Source organism: Calliopsis andreniformis, chromosome 5 (assembly GCF_051401765.1).
Source record: "Calliopsis andreniformis isolate RMS-2024a chromosome 5, iyCalAndr_principal, whole genome shotgun sequence".
NCBI lineage: Eukaryota > Metazoa > Arthropoda > Insecta > Hymenoptera > Andrenidae > Calliopsis > Calliopsis andreniformis.
This window is the reverse complement of record NC_135066.1, coordinates 11767811-11784826: the sequence shown is the minus strand read 5'-3', so window position 1 is coordinate 11784826 and position 17016 is coordinate 11767811. Positions and strand designations below refer to the sequence as shown.

Genomic DNA, 17016 nt, shown 5'->3' with positions numbered 1-17016 from the left:
CCTACCCCCTCAACACTCTATCATCGAATAAAGTATTTTTGTTTTTATTAAGTCGAACACTGGGTGCTGGATGACGCCATGATGTGTTTCTTGTTAGACGTCGTTAACGAGTTGTAAGGTTATCACTGACTGTATAGCACTATATATGTACATATAATCCATAAGTAATAAATATAGGAAACACTCACCTTCGTTTTACTCCCTCCGATGCTTCCAGGTCGTATGCTTCCGGTTTCATAGAATCTTGTCAGGATTTTTGAGACACAACCATGGGAGACGAGAAGCTGCCTCGAGATATCGCAAGGTCTCACGCCAACTAAGGCGAGCTGCACGATTCTTTGTCGGACACAGTCGGGCAATGGCCTCCCATTAACAAACACTCCACCCAGTTGATTCACTCCTGCTTGACCTGCAACAGAAATTTATGAAACCTATTATTTATATGAAACAATTCAATTACTTGTGTGAGTGATAGGGAATAGAATAATTAGCGTGTACAAATAAAAACTGTGGACTTCAAATATTAAGCACTAGCTATCTACAAAACCAGAGAACACTAAGAAGAAGATGATGACTATTATAATTATAACGATTCTTTTAAATTTATTTCTCTTACAAATTACACCACTGTGTCTATTATCACTCATTTGGTCAACAATTTCACATCATAATGATGCCAGTAGTTATGAAGGTAGTCTAATTGTACATCAAAAATCCCCAAAAGTGAGATTTATCATTTATTCAGTGTTCTATCGATTTGCACCGACGAAATGAATGAAAAATTCAACTTCTTAAAATTTGTTTACTTAGACCACTTTCGTAATTGCTGGTACCATTATCCTATTACTCAGTTATCGCAAGACAAAAGAATCATTAGCATTACAATTGTGAAGTATGCAGTGCACAAAGGAACGGGAGCGTGGTCCCGCGCCCACAACCCGTCATTAACTAAATTAAATCATTAGCTGGACGTAACGAAAAGATTGAAGGTATTGGCGATGGAGCGCAGGTGTGTTTTTTCGCCAGGCCGTTTCCGAGCACGTGGAAGGAAGGAACATCGGAATAGCAATAATCTGCTAATAGTGCGTACACGGTTTTGGGAGGAGCGGTGGGCAGATGCTTTTCTCGTGCCCTCTAATAACGATTGGTAACGTCGGATGTCCCCCGAAATGGAATTGCCTGACACATTCTTGCATGCGTCTTCACGGGGAAAAAAGGGGACGTATAATTATCGTGGCCATTCCCGCGGCGGATGTTGATGGAGAATGGTCGCGAGGCGGAAAGGACGGATGCTCCTCGAAATTGTTTTCCGCCGGTCCCCGAAACGTTTCACGATCCCTCGAATTACCGTTTTTACCAATTTTTCACGCACTCAACGCGAAATCAAATTACGGGGGAGCGTCATTCTCTCCTCGTTCCCTCGTTCTTCCTTCCGATAGCGATCTTTTACGCAGCCATTTTGTATCGCTCAAGTAGCTGCTCGTCACATGGAAAAATTACGACTTCTGATCCTTTCAAATTAATATTCACAGGATTTCGATGCGAATAAAATCCTGCTATGTGGGGAAATTTCTCGTTATGGAAGTATTTGAATTATATGTAGGTGGTACACTCTCGTAGATACACTGTTTTAAAATTAATGGAAAAGTTTGAATTATATGTAGGTAGTATCCTTTGATGAATATCAACATTCTTTTAAAATTAAGAGCCTAAATTATTTACTTATAGATGGATTCATATTAAAATATGTATTAAATACTTCATTTTGTAATATTTTCTAATCTGTCAAAATTACGTTCTTCTAATTGATAACTTATTTTCACTTTTTACGAAACGTCTAATGAATTTGCTAATAATTTAATGTCAAGAAATAATTCTAATGGACGTATAAATTTTCTCAGCAGATAGTTGAGTAGAAATAATTTATTCAGTTTGATTAAAGTGTTGCCCACTTCCAGAACACCTGTCGTGAAATATTGCGCGCTAAGACGTCACAGTGAAATCACATTTTGGAACAGAAGTTGAATAGTTATCGATGATTACTAGCCATCAATACAACCTCAAAGTGAATTCTTATTCAAGCTTAACTTCCAACGATTTTCAGCTTGCTTTTGACTACTTCGCTCGAAAATAAACCTGGAACCTTCGCTTTGTGGGTCATCGTGATCTCCGAGTTTTTCTTGGAGAATTTATCGATCGATAAAAGTGACGCGCGATTAAAGATCAAAAGCGTAATATGTTAAGTGTTCAGACTAATAAAAATTATCATAAAGTCGCAATACACGGAGTTCATTTCAAAATTCCTTGGCTGTTTATAATTTCGATACATGTGTAGATACGTCATCCGCACGACAAAAGTGTTTTTCATAATTATGATTCGTCCATTAACTTTACAACCGCGACTTCAGTATGAAGATGACTCAATGGCCAAATTAAAATAGCCAAGAGGATGAAGATTCACAAATCAGCATGCGTTAAGTTTGATATTAATCTTAAGGAAGTTATACAGTAATAGTAAAGAGACAAATTATATCGTTGAAAAATGTTCTTTCTTTTCTTTCTTTTTTTACCCTTTGCAAGAAATCTTTAATTCTTCATAGACGCTAAAAAATTAACTTAAAGAAGATTCTCTCAAACTAATTTCATTTCATTTGAGTGGTTAGTACACTTTGACGTGTTCAAAAATTACTCATATTTTAAGACAGTAACAGCAAAAAATACACATTCTTGAAACTAGAATACATTCTCTGGGCATTCTTCATCTAGGATTTTTTATTAATTTGCAATACTTAAAGAAAATATAAACAAAATATATACAAATTTTTTGTGCAAATTCAATAGATCAAATACAAATAGCTGCCATTTTGAAAATTTTCATAAAAATGGAAATGTTCGATCGTCAATGTCCAGAACTTTTGTTCCAGGTAAAACCGCTTGGCAGGAATCCTGCATACTGTCAAACCATCTTAAAAAAAAGTAATTCTAAGTGATGGTGTTAAAACCTAAATAAATAGCATTTAAAATAAAACTAACGCTATTTTTTATAGCTCATACCATTGCAAAATAAACCACAAAGACTTATATCAATCAACTGCTTGCTACTGTTTTAAAATATGAGTAATTCTTGAACACGTCAAGGTGTCTTAATCCCTTAAAAAGAAAAAAGTAATAAAAAAAGTAGGTACACGTGAAATTAACTTATACCAAAATATGACACTTCAAGCAGTATATTAATCTATCTTTTCTAATTGATAGGTTTGTCAGGCGCCTTGTACTGACCCCGCAGATTCGAGGATCGACCATGGGAATTTCCTATGAAATTTCAGAGTCCGTTTAATAATTATGCCGTTAAGTAATCGGTCGGCTACCGAAACGATTCGAGAATTAGGGAGTTCTCACAGCCGGTGAGCGAGTCGAGGATTTATGGGAGACTTAATGTCGTCTCACGGGTCTGATCGGCCTTTTCCCTCTCGGAAGCTGACCGTGTGGCATTCATTGGGAGGAAGACGCGCAGAAAGCGTGGCGTAATTCAAACTTTATTCCGCGGTTTAATGCCCGTCGGAACCTGCGACCCATCCGCCCGTACGATTTTCAACGCGCGGTTATAAAATCGGTGATCGATTGACGTTTTTATTCCGAGCATTACGATTTTACGATTCCCAAAGCGGCGTTGGGCCTGCTCCTCGCCGCTGCGCTCGCCTCCGTGGCGAAAAATTCGAGAAACTTTGCATTATTAGGTTTTTATCGGGCCCCGTTCGGTCGAAAGTCTAAACGCGTTGTAAATCACGTTCGAAGATCGAACGTTTGTCGCCGGGACGAAGATACACCGAGGAAACGATCATTTTATTTAAAAGGTTTCCTGGATTTCGACAATTTCGGATTTAGAGGAGCTTCGATGTCGCCGCGAAAAAAGTGAGACGAGTTTTATGGGCAATTAGCGAGAATGTATGTTAAAGGCTACTCTTTTTTTTTTATTTCTGCTTGTAGAATACGTTGATAAGGTCCAGTCTTTCCCAGTTCTTTTTTTGGAGATATTAACGTTCGCTTAATGGCTCGCTAATAATTTATAGGAAAACTTAGAGTATCTGCGTTATTCTTGAGAAGATTTTGTTCACGTGTCTCATGTGTATAGAGCTGTTTCGTATTGTAATTTGTTTTTATTTTTATTGAGGAAATGTAATTCTGCGAATAAAACTCAAATTTCTTTTGTAATGAAATATACAAATAAATTGTAACATTAGTTTCTAAATAAGAAATAATACTATAGAAATGATACTGTATTTTTTGTTTTATCTCATTTTCAGTTATGTGAATTTAGTAATTCTGTCTGGATAAATTGTAAATTTTTCACATTCTCTTTGATCGAACCATTAAATTGCATTTATTTTCCGAAAGAAAAAGAGAGAAGTATATTAAAAATTTTAATTAAGTAGGGACAGAAGAGACATATGCCAGAGGCTCGTCGCAGGTTGATTTAAGGCGCTTTTCATTAAACCGACAGCGACAAACTTTTCGGCACGTTATTACGGGGAAATTACATCTGGCAGGGGAGAAACTCTCGCGTGTCGATCCTTCATTATTCATCAGCCGATATCCGACAAGCGAAATAACGATTTATTCCGGTTTATCGGTGATTATTTCGCCTCCTTATAAAAACGCAAAAAAAAAAAAAATTGCTCGACGTTGCGAGCGTGTCTTCTCTCTCCTCGTTTTCTTTTCTTTTTATACCCCTTTAATTTCGACGCTACACGATAAGAAGAGCGTCCTCGCTTCCTGTTCCATGGCTCCAGAGGATCGAAATTACACGCGCCGACCAGAAAACGCGACAGACCGACACACGACCGCGGGCCAAATTATTATTACAGCAAAAACGAAGCAGGAAGCTGGCTGCTGCTTATCTTTATAAGAATCTCTCGGCGAAAATACGAAATCGCTGATAAATGTCAGACACCCGCGACTCTTCTTAAGCACTGATACCGAGGGTGTGAATTTATTGCGCGAAGATTCTATACAGAAAGAATTCTCACACAGATCTTACGAAAGTCTCCTAAGTAGATGTAAGCAGGCATACCATAACTCATTATGGCTCACCTTAACCCGCGTTCCCTGGAATCTAGGATTTCAAATTTCCGAAATTTTCAAATATTCAAATACAAAAAATTATAAGCATCTAAATGTTCAGATTTTCGAATACGCGAATTTTGAAATGTAAAAGTTTTGAATATTCAAACCTCTTAATTTCTTAAGTTTTGAAAATTTCAAAGTGTCTCTTCTCACGATTTCTAGCATAAAATCACCTCTGTAAAAATAGTTTCACACGAAGGTGAAAAGAATGTAGCCCTAACCAGGTGACTTCTGCAGTAGCAGTCTACATGCAAGATATTCATATATTCATATATTCTTCATAGCCAGTAATATCACGACCTGTCCTTTAGAATCCATCTGACAACTCGTTCAGATGCGGTTCCTTGATCGACTCAGTAACTCCACCGAATCGTGTGAGCACTGTCTTGTTATGGATTCAGCAAAATCACCGAATCGATCAAAAAACCACATCATCTGAATTAGGTGTAAAATGGCGTGAACTTGATCCAAATTAACAGAATAAAAAACCACCGCTTCAATTGAGCTCGAATTACCCGTTAACATGATACCCCACGCAAAAACGATGAAACGTAGAAAGGGAAACCCCCATTGCCGGGTTCAATCTCCATCCCACGTTTGATTACGGATATGGTGCGCGTGAATCGAGGATCAGCTCTAGTTGCATCGCGTGTCCCCTCGTACGCAAAGGAGAGAGAGAAAAAAAATCTGTTAGCGTAGATGGATCCTGATTACAGGTAGGCAGGTGTGTAGTTTGGTTAGGGCCTAAATGGCAAGCGCCGCGATAGCGATCGCCGTTGCCTCGCATTAGTTCGCTAATTCTAAGCTAACCATTATTGTGTATCCAAAGATATGGGTACTCCTGCAGCCCTATTGCCACGAGCACTCGTCGCACAAATACTTTTATACCTTGCTATTTTATGGCCTATATAACATTACGTGTCGGTATGCAAGAGGCAGAATTTCGGACGTCTTGTTCCTTTTCTTTCTTCCTTCTACTCCCGCCCAACGTCGCGCTGTATTCGATCTGTCGTTGAGAATTTGTTTCGTGACTGATAAGGGAAAGAATTTTTTGAGCGGGTTGAGCTGGCATGATCTGCGTTTCGGAGAATTATACGTGCCGATAGTTGTGAGAGTGGTCTAACAGTAAGTAAGAAATCTAAAGAAATTGAATTTATATTGGAATCTATGAAACATGGAAGCTATGAAAAAATATACTGTGATTAGCGAACGCTAATACCCATTTTCTTGACCTACGGAAGTATAATAGAATCGTTCTTAAAGAAAACCACTTCTGAATACAAAAAACAAAATGGCAGGTCTAACTTTTCCCATTTTTCAGTAAAATAACAATGGACACCAATGACTCCTTTTTCTCTAATATCTCAACTAAGAAACTGCGAATCGGTCACTGTCGCAGCTTCGAAAAACTCGCTCCAAGTATCGCGCTATGCATTGATCGAAAGAAGAGAGCACTGTAGTAGACGAAGAAGCTCGAGGAACCGAGAAGTAGAAGGGGTCAGGGGGAGGACAGTGCGATGTAATTAAAGTCGTTTAATAACAGGTCCATAGATCTTGCCCCTCGATCCGCCGTATAAAATTCTTCGTTAATTACTGTCAAACTGCCTACCAAATCGTAATTTAACTGATGCCTCGAGCCAATCGTTCGGCCGACGGATACGGTCTCGAAGAAGACAGAAGACGTCGCTTCCCGATGGAAAAGCGAGAGAAAGCGAGAGGAAGAGAAGAAAGGGGTACAGAGGGGGGCATGGCAGAGGGACAGAGTGATTTTAATTTTTACTGTCGATTGGTCGGAACGACTCGTTCTCTGATCTTCGCCGACTGGTAGCTGACCTCGTGCTAAATGTCCGAGAAACGATAACGAAGAGCCAGCCACGTCGTTGCATAAATCAGAAAGCCGGTACTCGGCTGGGCTATCAGCGTACACTGTTGTGTATTAGTCTCGCCAATATTTCTGGTCGCCAAATAATTCCTGAATGGGGACCCTAGACGGATGGAACCTGAATTCTCGTGGGACTTCGAGTATATTTATAATGCACGAAGAGTTACGTGGAAAAAATTTTTGAGAGCAGTTCTCACTGATGTGGCTCTCGGGTATATGTTGTGTCCCTTTGGAAGAGTTTTCCAAGCATTTGGTAAGTACTACAGCTAGCTTCACTAGGGCGACAAGTGATACATTAATCAGTATCAGTGTCGCTGATACAGAGTATCAGTGGAATGCTTGCGAAACGTGGGGAAAATTTTGTCTAAAGAACAGGACTTATATCTGAAAGCTATAATAGTGAGCACTGTATATCACTGAGCCATGAAAGCCTCAAGTCCCTGGTTTTCATCAATATATGTCCCTAGTATGTGCAAAGCCTATTGAAAGTGTTGAAATACTCTGATACGAAATTGAACAGGGGTTTCAACAAATTCTGCAAATATCAAGGAATATTAGAAGAGTAGTCACATCGATGACAAGACATCCCTAGTCAGTCGTCGAAATGCAAAATACCCATTTTGAGCATCTCCTCTGAAGGCAATCCGATACGAAACGACAGAGCATAAAACTTGCTATATCTCATAAATAAGGTAAAATAGAGAACCCAAAACATATGATTACATGAACCACTCCCATTATTTCTAGACGTTGATTCAGTCCCTAAAGTATCGTCCACTCATTACAGGACTCACAAAGAATTCACTAGCAATTAAAATAAACAAATTTCTCTTCGCGAATTCCCTCAGTCTTTCCTAATCCCAAGAAATGACGAAAATAAAACCCACTTCACAATAAAAAAAAGCACTCTGTACATAAAGCATTATCAGACTCACCTGTATGCGGCATATTGATCCAAGGATTCCCCGGACAATCTGGAACAGAAAGTAGAACCCCGTTAATCGAAATAACTAGATCTTCTATTTCCGATATCGATCAATCGTCCCGAGGACGATTGCCAGACGTGTGCAAATTATTCGCTAGTCGCCGTCGTGGCGTTCAGTCTTAACGACGCTCGTAGATTTCGTACGTGTGGCCGCGAGGTTGCATGTGTGCAGCGCAGTTTACGGGAACATAGCCTTTACTGTTAATGAATTTAAATGTATTCAAAGGGCGCGCTTGACGCTTGACATGGCAACCCTTAAATATGCAACGGTACCACGCGGGCGAAATATTGCCGCGGTAGCGAACCGTGACTCTCATTCAGTGAAAATAACGCGATCAACTCGGGGAGAAATCGAACTGGTGCGGGTTGATCGATGCTCGCTATCGGGTAATCGATGCACGCGCTGACAGTTTCATGGGGGACGTCAGAATGAGTTATCAGCGTCGCTCGGGGAAATGAAGACGCGACGGTCCGCGCAATTTGATGCAATTATTGGAACAAAATGAGTCGTCCGAGAATTTTTATTGAATTAATTCGATGCGCGGGACAGGGGGTGAATTATTCATGATATTGAAATTGGTTATAGTTACGACAGAACTGTTTGAAAATAATGATATCGTGTTGGGTATTTAGTTTCTTTAAAGATGCCTGGCTGGAACACGATGGCGAATTTTCATGTTTCAGATGGAGTAGGTCCTCGATTAACCGGCTCGAGTGTCAATCCTGAAGGAGCCTCCTGTTAGTTAGTTTTACTGTTTTTAGTAAGCGACTGTCAAATTATAGTTAAGCCTCAATCGATGTTCTGTCGCACTATTTTCAGCATGACACAGAATATTTAAAAATTCTGAATAAAAGAGACTGGGGGATAATCAAGATACAGTTAATAGAGGTTTTACTGTAAATCTGTTTGATAGGATGTATATTAGGGGGAGCTTTAACAAATTTTATAGTTACGAATGAGATATTTTCCATTAATTAAGAGTAGTTTGTGCACTTTTCTAAGGGACAATGATTATATTCTCTGTGCAAATTACTCAATTCTAAGATTTAAGTCTCTAACTATAAGACTCTAAAACATCTTAATGCACTACTTATTTATTTATTTTCTTTTTTTTTTGTAGAAAATACACTCTAAATACTTAGAATAAATTAACATCGTCCAGTAACTCCTCTAACTTATCAAAACTAAAATCGATATTAATCACAGAAATTTTCTCTTCTCCTTATCTTCCCAAAATTATTTTTCTTGAGTTAACTGACACTACCCAGTCCTCTGCTCCCAGTTCCTTTCTTCTAGCATCCCATGGTAAAAATCCACCGTGGAAAGGAGTAAAACGGGTGGGTGTGTCAGCGACGGCTTGAGAAACTCCACGGAGATCGAGCGAGAGCGGAAAACTACGTGGAATGCGTGCGTAGCGTGGCGGGTGGCGTGTACTTTGTGATGCAAATTAATGCGCGATTACCAAACCGCCCCCTGCCCCCCGTTTGTTCCCCCCCCTTCGTCGTTACCCTTGCTTCCTTCGTGTCGAGGCCTCCGCCGCGGCTACCAGCAAATGGCTACACGCCTCTGTGTACGTGTGTGCCCGCGTACCACAATTTCAGGTGTACTCATGGTCCACCACCGCTCACCCCTGCACCACTCAATGCCTACCCACGCATTAACCCTGGTTACACGCTCACTCCCGCTACCCTAATCTGATGTAACTATTACACGTTACGCGGCGCACGGTCGACGGTGTATCGACGGAATTATTCTCCGCCTCGTCGTCTTTTTTCTAACCGTTGATTGATTCGTTGAAACGCGAAGGGCTCGACGACGTTGGAGAGTTACTGTGGAAATATGTTTGGTAAAGGATATTTTAATTAGTGGCTGGTTAAATGAATTCGAGCTGAGATATTATTGTTTGGATTGTCGCTGAGGGACACTCCAGTTATAGGAATGTCGAAGAATTATTGATATTATGAGTGGAAGCATAAGTTGACTCTACTCGCTATGAGTATGTTCTTATCACTAGGATTTCTTCGAAATATTGTTCCATTTTCAAGAAATCTTCTAATCATTTATTCATTTCATTGTCATTTATTTCAACCAAAAATGATTCATTCAGTGTTCAATGGTTTTGTAGATCGTCTTGATATTTTAGAAAAATTCTTCTTTAAATTTAATCTTTCTTTTTGTATACTTTGTAAAATATTGTTTCCATACCTCATTATAGTCTACGTTAATTTTCTAAAGATTTATCCCACATAAGATAAATAAATAGATTAATAACGATAATAAGGTTACAGTATAACATCAATTGAGACTTAAGGTACATGTACCAATAATAAAATTAGCCATCGAAAATATACGCCAAGTTTGATTCTCGAGTTAAGCCTATTTTATCGAAGTTTTATCGACGTCTTATCGAGGTTTTGTAAGAATCGAGGTCTTACTGTATTCCTCTATGTCTATCCTATATTCTTTCACGAACAAAAAGCTTATGCGACGCATGAAGGGAACAAGAGTCAGGAGTAACAGACTCGATCGTGTATGTGGCGTGTACAGTGAAAACCCAGGATAGGTAAGAAGTCGAGAATGTCGCATATACGGTCGCGCGTTCAGCAAGAAAAGGGCTCGAGCATTTTTGCCTGTGCGGTCGTGCAAAGACCTGGAAAATTGACGGTGCAAAGTTATTGCAGCCGTTCGTTTTAGCGAAAAACTTGACCCTACGTATATGGACGTTTGTAAAGTTCGCGAATGCTAAAATTCCATCACGGACCGATTTCAAGGTGTCAAACGACACTCGTTAAAACTGCAATTGTGGCTGCGCGAAATAAGGTTTTGCTTAACCCTGTCCGACGGTACGACGAGGGTTTTCACGGAGGGCACGTTAAAAGGAAAGAAATTTCTGTGGTTTCAAAGATGGTGAAATATCTTTTTGTTAGATATTGTTTTAATGAATCTCGGCTTGAGTTATAAAATCAATTTTCTTATGTTAATTGTTAATATGATTTTAAAGAAAAATATTCATACAATGAAATTATCATTTAATTATTATCAAGGGTCTTAGAGATTAATGCAATTTCTTTGTATTTACATTTTATCTCACAAAAATTATGTACTAAAATATGTACATTCTCTTATAAACCCAAAGACTCAAAATCATCAAATTTTATATAAAACTTATTTATATTACTACTATTAATAAAAGGTAGAAAACAATTTTTCTCGCCAAGAAATTCGATACCGAAAGGTTTACCAAAAATTTTCTTCAGAGATTAAATATATAAAAGCTGAAAGAGAAGCAATTTTGATCACAGCTAGAATTATCTTAGATCGCACACGACGTTTAAAGAAGTCTATTTTATGTCCACTTTATGCTTGAACCTCTTACGACATAATTTTGGTGTCTTAAAAGCATTCGATAGAGCACATCTTGAGACATCTTAGACATACGTCCATAAGACGTCTTAAAGATACACTACACAAACGTCTAAAAAACTTACGCTTTTGGACATCTTAAGGATGTCTATTTTTAGTCTGAATATCTTATACACGTAACTTAGATGTCTTTAAAACGTCTTATGAACGTCTTTTAAGACGTCCTAAAGACATACTGATTTGTAACTTCAGACGTATCAAATACCTCTTTTGGTCACTTTCAGGACTTTACTGTTCTAGAGACTTTCACATGCTTAAAACATTTTTGAGTCGTCTCTGTGCTATATGGGATTGTGCACATTTCAATAGAGTTTCTATACAGTAACTGCAGTATTGCAATGAAAATGGAAAGCAAGGATTCTCCAATTTGAAACAATAATTCAGAGTAAAAAAATGTCGCAACTTTTTCACGTTTAAATCGATATTCCTTTTAAACGACGAGAACCGAGCTTCCATCGATTCTCGGCGATCAGGAATTCCGTGGGACTCGCGGACGAGCGATGCACAATAAAATATCTTCGTAATGAGGATTGAACGATTATTATAAATCAAACAGCGCCGCGAACGCGGATCGTTCGTCGCATTTCTCGCGCGCCACGTGTTTTGCCGGTGTTACTCTCTCGTGAACACGTGTCCCGCCTCCCTATACTTCTTTCTTCGTCTGATCCCTCGCCGCGTACCACGCGAATACGTGCAAAAGTGACGTACGCACTGAACGTTGTCTCGCCACGCTGAATTTTTCTCTCTTCTCTTCGGGGCCGAGACGCCGAAGGGTAATTTCTTTTGGCTATGAGCCCGATGTTTCAATTACATTCGTTCGGGTGAAAGTCCCGGCTTAAAATTATCGACGCACGGTTTCACGAAAGGGGAACACGCCGACGAAAATTCGGAATTTCGCTCGACGTTTGGCGAAGAATTTTTCACGGCCCCATATTTCAAACAATTCGTTCTCAATGTTTGTTGTTCCAGGTTCGGTTTATTTGCTCGAGATTTGAATAATCTTAATGTAGTGAGACGCTAACGAGTATATATGTGGAAGTCAGTTTATAACGGGCGATTTTTGTTGTGTCCCCAAAAACGGAGGAACAGGGAGTAGTTAAAGTGACATCAATGCCCGCATAAGAGAGTACGGCTTCAGAGAAGATTGGCAAGTTTCTGGAGCAGCTTGCTTCCAGCGAGAATAGCAGATGTACTTATTTCATTATATTTTGTGAAATCGTTTCGTTAAATATTTTTCGATTCAGACACAAATTATAGTATGTGAGGGCAATTTTTTAATTACGTAATTTGTATTTACTCAGAAGATTGATTAACGGAAGGCGAACAAAAATTAGTGTCAGAATTAAATAACCAGCAGCTGACATAAATTGTTAAATAAAAATAGCTATATCTTTGGTCCTAAATTTTATGTGTAACATTCTTATTAATAAAATATTGAGAAATATGCGAATTTCTTAGCGTCTACCATAAAGATTTCGAATAATTAAAGTTCCTCTACATAGAATATACATATACTTTCATATTTTCCTTTTCACCAAAAATCGAGATTCATTATTAAACATCTTTACTTCTCCCCTATAATTTCTAAGAGAATAACTATAAATTCTTTCCTCGACAAACACCACGCTGATGTATTCAAAATCCAGAATATTGAAAATATAAAAAATGCCAATATTTTCACTACCTCAGTAGAAAACTAATCCTCTACTTAAGAAGCAAATTTTTAATCCCGAAAGCTCAGATTCACAATTCCCGTGATTACAATTTATTCAAATAAGAGGTTACCCTATGCGTATCAAAGCCTCTCCTACCACAATCGCGATCGAGACGTCGATATGCGTCAGTGGATCGAAAGGGATAATTCCTGGTCGCGCCCCGTTCCTCTTCTCCCTCCCTTGTGGAAATGGAAGGCTCGATTTGAGAACCGCAGCGGCAAATCGCCGGTAAGGTCACGCTTTTACGTGTAAGCCCTAAGCGAAATCTAGTTTTTGTTTATTCATTAGGTTACCCCGCGCTTTAAGTGGTACGTGGAGAAGGCTTGCCCCGACAACCAAGAGACGCCTGGGGAAGGGGCGCGGCGGGGAGGCGAGGGGGGTGGACCGCCGTATCTCCGATATGCCACCAACCATAAAAATCTGAATATATTAGGCGTACATGCACACGACATCTCGCTCGGATCGTGAACACGTTAGCCACGATAATCTATGCCCGTTTCTAGCACACTTTAACACGTTTCTGCGTGCGCAGTGCTGACCGCCAGCTACCACGTTCCTTCGTTTCTTCCTTCTGCTTTCCTCGTTTCCCTTCCACGCCCATTATCGAATTTTATCTCGTTGCTTCCCCTTGGTACCAAACCCACACAATTTCTGTCTGAATTTAAATGCGCAGTTGAAGCAGTCTGGATATCAGTCGAGGACACGGAGAACAGTTTTGGCAATGAGGCAGGGTCTGGGTCTAGGTCCATGTTCTAGGACAGTTTCTACTTTCTGTGTTCCCATTTGTTGCTAATGGCACCAGTGTCTCAAGATGCCTATCTTATATTAGTAGGTATTCAGGATATCAGAATCAGTGGCCCCACATTTGTTAGCGTATTCTACTCTCTCCAAGGATACAAAAAGGTAATAAAAAATGGGTGCAATAATTACTCAATATTAACCCTCTGCAGTCTCAATTTTCATTTCATTTAAAAATGTCAAGTGTGACTCGATATAGAAGCACCTGTGAAGAAAACTAATGTCAGGTCACATTAGACGTAGAAGTGCAAAGTTTGTCACACTAGACTCTATCCATTTTTAAATCTCGTTTTCTCTAAAGTAGCAAACACAAGCATCGAATAAAATCAGAGATTAAAATGAGAAGAAGGATGATTCTCACGTACAAGTGGTACTATCAAAAACACCCACTAACGACGAAACCAGCATTCACAGAACAACGCTCACCTGGACGAGTCGTATTTTTTCCTTCGCTGTGGATTCAAGGTTAGAGGAAAGTTCACGTCCCGCGAGTGCTCCAAGAAAGGATTTAGCGGAATCCCGATTTTTCCTTTGGAACGTCGAAGGCGAACAGGCGAGCGAGCGAGCGAGCGCGGGGGTAAGCTTTCGAGAGCGCGCGCGACGAAGGAACGAGTAAAAAGGGCGGACAAGGGGGCTGGAGGGGGGTAATTAGAATAATTCGGGCCGCTGTGGTTCACGCCACACGGACGAATTTGCATTTTAAATGAAGCAATGGCGTGTCAGAGGCCCCCGGTACGACCGAGCGGCAGAACTTTGTGTTTTATAAGGAACTTTAATATTTATCGCGCATATCCAAACCGAATAAGCGTATATACACACACAGAACGCACGTACACTAACTCACGGTTAGTATACGCCGTATTTATGTACGGTATATTCACGGCTTCCTTCTTTGGACGCAGTCACGGGCAGTTCGATCGTTCCTTTCCTCTTTCGTCCGTGGACGGTTCTCCTCCAGCTGAGACCCCTAACGGTGGATCGTTATCGCGTAATTAGCGCCGCTGATTTTCGTGTTATGTCATTGACACGCATACAGCCAAACGATGATAACCCCTATTTTGGTTCACCGAGGCGACGGAAGGTCGAGGGACGGAATTCTTTCGAAAAGATCCAGGTTTCGGTGCTGTGGCGTCGAGCATCCTCTGCGATCAAGGTGGACGCTGGGAAATGGGCTGGGATTTTACGCGAATGATTCCGCTATTCGCATTTTTGTTCAATTTTAGAAATATGAGACTTTGACGCTTTGATGATCTTTTGTTTAGGAACATTGAATTTAGAATTCTTGTACGCGAGATTGATTTCAAGTACATAAATCTTTGTTCAGAGCTTTAGCGAGTACTTAATTCTTGAGTGATCCACGAAAATATTGGCTTATGTTATAATTAACGTTATTAGGTTCAAGTTGAGCTTGGTATAGTACTAAATTGTTTCAAGATAAAATTGAAAAATTATTTTAGAAGAAATAGTCTGCAAAATAGTGATTAAACATGACTACGAATTTCTATTTTCTTTGAAATAATGTATCTAAAATTATTAATATTATTCTTCCTTCCCCCCTCCCCAAATAGATCTATGACAAATAAATACTTCGAAATAAGTTTCTAAAAAACACAAATAATACTACCAATTATTCCAACTAATATGTACTGATTTTTTGAAGTATCCATCTTTTACATCACAAGAAACTTTTCAGATCCTCTTTCGACGCAAACAAAAAAAAACCAAATACCTCTCGATTTGTCTTCTATCAGAACTCAGCTTTTCTTCCCAGACGCATCCGGGCGACTCGAATCTCCCAAACTTCTTTCCTTATCTCGTCCAAGGAAGACGCCAATTTCGTTCCCCGGCTTGACAGTTCTTCCCGATCCTCGCCTCTCTAATCTTCCGTTCACTCTGTCTCGACAGGCGTCATACTTCGATTCAGACACGGTCTTCCGTGACACTTTTACCGCGGTTTCGGCCACAGGAAGCGATTCCGCTTTCACAGCAATACGATGCAGATGTGTCGTGCGCCGGGGACAGGAGGAGAAACCCGAGTCTATAATGATACACCTACGGCCGCACGGCGAAGTTTCTCTCCGCGAATTGTGTTCAGGAGGCACTGTCAAGAGATGACTGTCTCGATTGTTCCTCTAATGACGCGATCAACGCGATTCGCTCGTAGGACGCGCGGAAAATGTCATCCTCGGGGGGTTTCTCCGAGACACCGTCATGTAGCTTCCCTTCGGCTGTTGCGATAAGCTTCCATGATTCTTTGACAGCTTGGACAGATCGAGAAATTGGATATTTAGTAGTACTCAAACTTGCTTCTTTTAGATTTACATAGATGCCAACTGTCAATCCTACTGGTGAAAATGTTCTCTATGTCTTCTCTCGAAGATCATACAATGCTTACTGTTATCGTGATCAACACCGTATCATACATAATAAACATCCACTGTGGCAAACTTTCAGTCGTCAGTCCAAGGAACACGGAAGATCCTTCAATTACTTCTCCACAGCATCAACACTTGAGTTCCCATTCACCAAGTCTCTCACAAGTCACTTCAGACAAACCCTCCTCCCTGTCACTCGATATTCAAACTCCCTCGAAAGTCTCCAGAATCTCCCGCCAACCAGCCTTCCCAAAGTCCTCCGAGCTCAAAGACTCGAAGCCTCCGCCGAAGTCTCTCGACGCGCTGTCAGCCGTCGAATCTCGCTTCTCATTTACTGTCAACCACGCGAATGGCAGCTTCGGATTCTCCACGAGGATGCTTCACCAGCGTCTGGCTGGTCCTCTGGACACCTCGTCTCGCCTCGATCCGCGCTTAGGTGGTAAGTGGTGCCGCAGTTGGTCGGCGTGTGTCTTCCTGGACCTCCTCCAGGGCCTGGGCACCTCGTGCGCGCGTGCAGCTACTCCTGGTAGCGGTCGGAGTGGCAGGTCCGCGCGACGAGGGCAAACGCGCGCTGGACGACTGCGGTTGGCCGGCGAACGTGTGGCGAGAAGGACGGCCGGAAGGAGGGAGGAAGAGGGACGAGCAGAAGGCAGGAAAGAAGCAAAAGGCAGCGGGACAGAGAGGACACGGGGATGGTAGGGAGGTTCGCGAGC

The 17016-nt window shown here is 40.6% G+C and overlaps 1 protein-coding gene across 1 annotated transcript in view; it reads right to left on the bottom strand.

The window, feature by feature from the left end:
• The window catches only part of Poxn (paired box pox-neuro), a 31042-nt gene extending 14642 nt beyond the window's left edge, over window positions 1-16400 (bottom strand). Inside the window, exons 1-3 of the mRNA XM_076378147.1 lie at window positions 15658-16400; window positions 7942-7980; window positions 189-409 (exon numbers count right to left, since the gene is read on the bottom strand). Coding sequence (XP_076234262.1) covers window positions 189-409; window positions 7942-7954 — 234 coding nt within the window. The 5' untranslated portion in view covers window positions 7955-7980; window positions 15658-16400. The remainder of the gene's footprint in view (window positions 1-188; window positions 410-7941; window positions 7981-15657) is intronic.
• Window positions 16401-17016: the final 616 nt, after the last annotated feature.